At 40.7% G+C, this 7435-nt stretch overlaps 2 protein-coding genes and 1 pseudogene across 13 annotated transcripts in view; 2 read left to right on the top strand and 1 right to left on the bottom strand.

The window, feature by feature from the left end:
* The window catches only part of SPATA6L (spermatogenesis associated 6 like), a 56560-nt gene extending 50703 nt beyond the window's left edge, over positions 1-5857 (bottom strand). For 3 of the 8 annotated variants that reach the window (XR_001517505.2, XM_015594429.2, XM_025051468.1), the window contains exon 1: positions 53-187. The gene's annotated coding sequence lies outside the window, so the exon portion shown is untranslated. Of the gene's footprint in view, positions 1-52; positions 189-5825 lie in introns of those variants that run through there. The other 5 variants (XM_025051471.1, XM_025051475.1, XM_025051472.1 and 2 more) reach the window with 4 other exon arrangements.
* LOC107196139 lies at positions 3931-4368 on the top strand (annotated as a pseudogene).
* Positions 5858-5910: 53 nt separating the features above from the next.
* CDC37L1 (cell division cycle 37 like 1) overlaps positions 5911-7435 on the top strand; it is a 37231-nt gene continuing 35706 nt past the window's right edge. For 4 of the 5 annotated variants that reach the window (XM_025051477.1, XM_015594462.2, XM_015594461.2 and 1 more), the window contains exon 1: positions 5950-6221. In XM_025051477.1, coding sequence (XP_024907245.1) covers positions 6090-6221 — 132 coding nt within the window. In that variant the 5' untranslated portion in view covers positions 5950-6089. Of the gene's footprint in view, positions 6222-7435 lie in introns of all 5 variants that reach the window. The other variant, XM_006918384.3, reaches the window with a different exon arrangement.

Below are 7435 nucleotides of genomic sequence, written 5' to 3'. Positions count from 1 at the left end.
CTCCTACCCCCATCTGTCCCCCCCAGGTCCCTCCCACCCAGACGGGTCTCACACTACAGGAGCTGGAGCTAAGCCTTCCAGAAGGCTGTAGCGTCGCGTTGCCATGGACACTCAAACGCGCAACCTTCCACCCTAGAACGCGAGCAAGGTCCACAGCGCAGGCGCAAGCGAGCTCGGCCACTGTGTACCGCTTGGAACACGCAGTCTTGACGTGTACTTCCGAAGCTGTGCGCCAGCGGGAGAGAATGACTCGGTAATGAGGTAGTAGCCTGATCGCGAGGATGATAAAAGCTCTAGTTTCCTTTCCACCAACTCTTTCCATCAACTGTTTATGGTTCCAATCACTGTTAAAATGTTTACAGTGCCCATTCTAAAAGTGGATCTGATTGTAGTGCCATTATAATTTAAGTGCTACCTATTTTTTGTTAACTATACGACACCTCCCCCCCCCCTCCCCAGCCCTGGAAATTTCTGTAACAATTCCAATTAATATAGTAGCCTGTCCCTGAAGGTACTCCCTTGATTACGAAATATCGCCTCATGTTTGGTTCGGAGAACATAGCCACTGTCAATAATAAATTAAACTGCGCTAATTAGAAATAGAAGGATATTAAGAGGCTTAAAAGTTAGGTATCCCTTTTTAGCCACAGTAGAAATATTTGTCAGTCTCTCTTTTCTGGGGTTTAGTTAACTAACCTAAGGCAAGCATCGAATTACATTCTCTCTCAAGGCGTAGTTACTGAAGTTGCCAAAGCAAGGGTTACACTGCAAAAACCGTCAGAGGTGGCAGGCAAAGCAAGATTTCCTAACTGGTAAAGAAAATTGCATTTTTTCCCATTTACTATATTTAACAGATAAAAATGAAGGAAGGAGGGAGTGGCTGCTTCTAGCCAATCGGAAAAATTTGGTAGGGCCAATACTGTCTCTTAAAAGAAATTTAATTATGATAAGTAGTTTATTACTAATATTTTTCATTGGAAATTTATACAACTGAAAAATGCAAGTACCAGAAGATGTCCTGAGACAAGAATTAGGTACTCATTTTGTTAACTGGAAATGAAAAACTCAGTATAATGAAGGAGAGTATATTGTGTCCTTATCCAATCCTCAATGCTCTGTCTACATATTAAGAGCTGCACAAGTGGGTACTTGGCTCCCTACAGTATCCAGAGCACTGATTTGTCAGCTCACAACAGCTTGCTGGCACCCAGACTCATACAGTGATACATGGGAAAAGGATCTGCATTTATCCTCACCAGTAAGCAACCAAAACCAAGGCTAAGACATCAAGGAGAGTGACCATCAAAACAGATAAATAAGTGATTAGAGATAAAATGGAAGGGAGGGATCAATCTTTATTGAAAACCTGCAAAGTACTAGGCACATTGCATATGCTAATTCATTTCATCCCTACAATAACTCTCTGAGAGAAATGTTATTATTCCTATTTTACAGATGCAGAATCTGAAGCCAGCCAGCCTTTTGCCCAAGTCCACACCGCTAAAGGGAAGCAGCCACACTAAAATCCATGTGTATCCTGCCACATCACTGCCCCAAAAACATAGATTCTCTAGAAACACAATGTCCCATCCCATGTTCTTCCTAGTCTTAGCTGGACTCACCTTGCCTAACAACTCTCCTGGATATAATTGGACTCTCCTTGCTTGGCTCCTAGGGCACGGCCCTCTTCTGGTTTCTCTCCAACTCTTTGGCCATTCTTTCTCTGTCTCTGTTCATCCTCCTCTACTTGCTTAAGCAATGTTTCTTGGTCCTTTCTTTTCCTCACTCTATACCCTTTACCTAGGGTGTCATCCACTGTATGAGCGGGATAGCACAGGGACACAGATTTACATAGCCCACCCAGGCCACTCTCCCTGACAAGGTGGAATCTCATTATTACAAATATATATACATATATATGCACACACATACACACACACATATACATGTACACACATGTATATATAAATTTGAATTAACTAAAACTAAAGAAAATTTTTAATTCAGTTCCTCACTCGTACTAGTCACATTTAGGGTTCAGTAGCTGCATGTGGCTAGTGGCTACTGTATTGGATAGTGCAGGGAGACCATTTCTATGATCACAGAAACTTTTATTGCAGTGTTACTCTAGAGCTAACTTCACTTAAAGGATATATGGGAGATAGAAATGTTAGTGATACCACAAGGAAGCAGACATCTAGAATGTGGGACATTCTACAGGACAACTGACCCAATTAGTCTGCAATAAATCAATGACATTGAAAAATAAAGGAAGGGTGATGGGGAAATGCTCTAGACAAAAAGATACTTAAGAGGCCTGACAACCAAATGTAATATATGGACTTTGTTGGAACCCTGATTCAAACAAACCAACTTACATAAAATATTTGAGACTATCAGGGAAGTTTGATTATGATTTGGGTATTAGATAATATCAAGCAAGTAATTTTGATAGATATGATAATGTCCTTGAGTTTATGTAAGGCAAATATCAACATTGTTTAGAGATATATATTAAGGTATACTGTAGAAATTATCTAATGTCTATGATTTTGTTTTCAAATACTCCAGGAAATGAATGAAAGGAATGGATACAGCAAATGTAGCAAAATCTCTATAATTGTTGATCTGGGTGATGGATATATGGGGTTTACTTTATAATTCTATACTTTTGTATATTTAAAACATTCATAACAATTTAAAAGCCTTTGACAATACTTAATAAAAACAATCATATCCTTATGTGGCCTTCCTTCCATTGTAAAATAGCCCATCAAGAGGATCCTTGGTAGTATTACTATGAAATTCCCTTCAGTAGAAGTCTTACATACATTCAAAGAGGTAGGCTAATATGACCCAAAGCAATTTCCAAGAAATTATATTTATTATCCAATATAGGAAAGTAGAAAAGAGTAAGATTTAATTTCAAGGCTTGTAAAAAGTGTCTACTGTGCCTTGGCATGGGATTTAGATGCCAAAGTTAGCAATAGCTAAGATGAGGCTACTTCTGGTGTTATTATTTTCACCTTTTCTTCTGCTACCAAAATATACCAATTTCCACTCCCTTTTTACCCTCTTCCATCTTTATTTAATCCTACACCTTTCCTTCTAGCCTTGTTTCCATTCATTAGTTCCGTATTCATCTATTCAGCACATAGTATATTGAGTACCTCCTACGTGCTAGGTACCCTTCTGAACAATGAAGGTATACAAGGGTGAACAAGAAACAATTTATGCTCTTGGGTACTTTATATTCTAGTGTAGGAAGAAATAATAAATAAGTGAACATAAATAAGATAATAACAGTATAATAAATGCTAGGAAGGAAATATCCAGGGAGGTGAGATAGGTTACAGGTTAAAGAGGGAAAAAGAACCTAGTTTAGACCCAGTGAACAGGTCAGCCTCTCTAAGAGTATAACAATTGATCCAAGATCTAAAAAGAAAAGCATGACCACTAGCATGACTTTTAAAGAATTAAAAGCGAAGCAAAGGGAACAACAAATGTAAAGGGCAAAGAAATTGGTAGGTTTGAGGAACTGAGGGAAGCCAATGAACATATTAAGAGAGATGTGGGCAGGGGGTAGAGTTGGTTAAGAGATGATACTCAAGACTTCCGCTAGCACTAGATATCACAAGAATTTAAACAGTTATGGCAGACAATGTGATTACCTAACACCCATAAGCTTTTCTTCCTGGCAATAGAACCCCAGGCTTGCTCGGGTGGCAATGTATCTAGATCCCGGGAATGAATCAAAATTATTTAAGCCAGTTCTGGCCAATGATATATATGGGGAAATCATTGGGAGCTTATGAGAAATATTTTTAAAGTAATTTAAAGTAATATAAATTAAATATAAAAGTAATATAAATTACTTTAAATGAAAGCTGCAAGTGCTCTTTCTTTCCCTGGCTGCTTGAGGGTCTGCCACTATCATGAATGACACAGTAACTATCCGGACCAGGAAGTTCATGAGCAATAGGCTACTTCAGCGGAAACAAACGGTCATCGATGTCCTTCATCCTGGAAAGGCAACAGTACCTAAGACAGAAATTCAGGAAAAACTAGCCAAAATGTACAAGACCACACCAGACATCATCTTTGTATTTGGATTCCAAACCCATTTTTGTGATGGCAAGACAACTGGCTTTGACATGATTTATGATTCCCTTGGACTATGCAAAGAAAAATGAACCCAAATATAGACTTGCAAGACATGGCCTTTATAAGAAGAAAAAGGCCTCAAGAAAACAGCGTAAGGTATGCAATAACAGAATGAAGAAAGTTAGAGGGAATGTGAAGGCCAATGTTGGTGCTGGCAAAAAGCGAGGCGGAGATTGGTCAACAGGAGTAAAGATTCGTCAGTGACTATTTGGTGATCAGATTTTTCATGAGAGGATTAATAAACTAAGAACTTTTATGTGAAAAAAAAAAGCTGCAAGTGAACAAAGCTGTTTTTGCCTCCCCTCTTTTCATGCTTTAGCTGCTGTCATATTTTCTCCCATGGCTTTCATGCCTAAACTCGAAAGTTTTCGACATAGTGCTTCTCAACTTTTATTTGTAATTATTAAGGTATAATACATTTATTGGAAATATTCAAACAGTACAATACAGGAAAGCTAAGAGAGTGGAAAAAAGATGCTCAGAAACTTTCCTCCCAATCTTACCCACCAGGGTAATCATTAACAATTCTTGTTTACCCTCTGGGAATTTTCAATACACATGTACGTATATGTACACGCTGTGTACATACACACACTTGTTTTTACACAAAATAGATCGTTCTCTTTCTCCATAGAGATATGCACACACACGTAACTAATCTGCAACTTTTTTAACTCAACAGATTTTGGAGATATTTCTATATCAACACATTTATACCTATTTTACTTTTTAAAAACTGATAATATCCCATTTTATTAATAGACCATAATTTATTTAAGTTCCTCTATTGATGAGCAATTAGATTGTTTCAGGTTTTTTTTCTTGCCACAAAAAAGAAAATATGCTGCAGTAAACGTCTTTGTAAATCATTGCACATTGGTGTAAAAATAACCGCTAATTTCCTGGTAGTGAAATTGCTGAATCAAAGCACTTAATCCTCTGATATTGTCAAATTGCCCCTCCCAAAAGGTTACACAAACGACATTTTCTCTAATAGCATTTCCTCACATCTTGTCAACACTCGGTATTGACTAACTCCAAAAGTTTGCCAATCTGATAGATTGAAAAAAAAAAATGGCGTCTCGTTTTCATACATCTAAATACGAGGACAGCAATACTTGTTAAACGTGCACGTTTTGCCTCAGACTCCCTGGGGTAATCTTAGTTCTTCCCCTTAATACGTGTGACCTTAAGCATGTTGAGCCTATTCTTCTAAATAGGATAAACAGAGGCAAGTCTTTAGGGTTAAATGAGATGTGTAGAAACACAAGAAGCCTTCCCTATCCCTTCACTGTTAATGAGACTCGTCTTAATTTTTTAAAGTGGTGCTTAGCCCAAGACATCTTTGGCGTCCTCCTCCTAGCCAAGTTTCGCAGAACTCGTTGTTTGTAACTCGAAATGAGAGGAAAATTGGCTCCGCTTTTCAAAATTCTCCCTTCTTTTCCCTCAATTCCCGCTTCAGAAATAGTGGTTTACACATCAACGTACAGCAGTGAGTTGCAGTTTTTAAACACGTGGACACTTCACCCAGGACCCACTATTTACAGCGTAGGGACTACATGACAACGAATACTTAATACTACATAACCCGCAGCGCTGTTCGGAGTAATCAGCAGCGCTGAAAGCTTCAGAAAACCAAGTTTTGAAAAAGACTTCCATACCCAGATACTAAACGTCCAGCCGGGATGCTCAACCCACAGCCCCGCCCTTTAAGCCGGAAGTGACGTTCCAAATCGAGTCCATCTTTTTCCGTCTACCGCCGGTGGCACGGCCCAGGCTAGCGTGGAGCGTGCGTCGGCGTCGCGGCCAGCAGAGGGATTCTGGGTAACGGCCCCGGCCCGCTGGGGCGGCTGGCTCGGCGTAGCTGGTTTCACTCACGCCAAGTCTGTTGGCAGTGGGCGTTGTAGGGCCTGGGGCAGCCTGACATGGAACAACCATGGCCGCCGCCAGGACCTTGGAACCTCCCTCGGTCAGAGGGTGAGGCAGAGGAAGAGAGTGACTTGGACGTATCCCCGAGTTCTCCCCGCTGCCCACAACTGCCGGGCGGTGGCGCCCAGGTGAGAGGGGCCCGCTTTCTGCAGGGTAGGGGAGGTGCCGTCGCCAGGTCCCCAGAGTCCCCTGCGACCCTCATCTGTGCCTTGTTCTGCGCCCCCACCTCTCTCGCGGGAGCTGGGGGCCTGATGCCATTCCACCGCTATTGTAGCATCTTCTAAGGACTTTGGAGAGGGACTTGCCATATATTTCCAACCTCTGCCTCCATGCACATCTCACCTTGGCCGATTCCCTCTCACCCTTGGAAGACGCCCTCCACCTCCCCCCACCCCAGTCCCCATCTTGTCAGCACCCAGATTGGGGGCTAGTCATGCTGTAACATCGACCCTTTGTCCTCTTGTGCGTGTTTTTATCCGAGAGTTTTATTCCGTTGAAGACATACTTGTGCATGGCGATCCATTCACTGAGCTCCTGACTTAAAAAGATTTCTGATCCAGTTTCACTGACTTTTGACATCTGAGCAAATTCTTTAAACTTCGCTTTTGATGCTGGCGTAAATCTCTCCCATTCGCGTGACCATTTTACCCTTTACAGTTGTTTTAGTTTTGCTTCACATCCTTCTCCAGTGAAAACTTATGGGCACACGTTTGCCTTTTCCTTCAGACTTCTTCCTAAGATTCCTGATGTTACTCATGGTTTTCACCCCAGCATTCATACCTTTGAAATTTATCTAAATGTGATCAATACCATTTAAGAATTTTTCCGGGTCCTGTCTTAAGAAGTACTTACGTACCCAATATCACCTTGTCCTGGTTTTTCTCCTAACCTGCGTGTATTTGGAAGAATATTTTAGCATCATGGTCTAAACACTAATATGTTCAATGAAATGAATTACAAATGTTTACTTTCTAGGTTTCGTGCAAAATGAGGTCCCTAAGAGCTTAATTGAATTAATACAGTTTTTCTCTGGATTTACCCTGCTAGCTATTAATAAATACGAGTGACTTAAGTCATTAGCCGATAAGTGTAGGGTCATTGATCCTATGCCTAGCTCACAAGGTTGGCTTCACAGAGAAAAATGCTGTTTCATAACCACAGACTGTACTTCGGCCAGGCAGTCACTGGGAAAGTGCAAGACATTTTTTAGGAGTTGATAGGTCAGTAGTCACCCACTAATTATGGATCACTAGTGTCATCTTTATATACAAAACGTGTTATATAACCACATAATGAATGTGTTACAGAAAGAGAAAAAAGGAATGAATAGCAGCTGCCATCG

Source organism: Pteropus alecto, unplaced genomic scaffold (genome assembly GCF_000325575.1).
Source record: "Pteropus alecto unplaced genomic scaffold, ASM32557v1 scaffold95, whole genome shotgun sequence".
Lineage (NCBI taxonomy): Eukaryota > Metazoa > Chordata > Mammalia > Chiroptera > Pteropodidae > Pteropus > Pteropus alecto.
The sequence above is the reverse complement of the archived record's forward strand: the minus strand, read 5'-3'. Positions and strand labels throughout refer to the sequence as shown.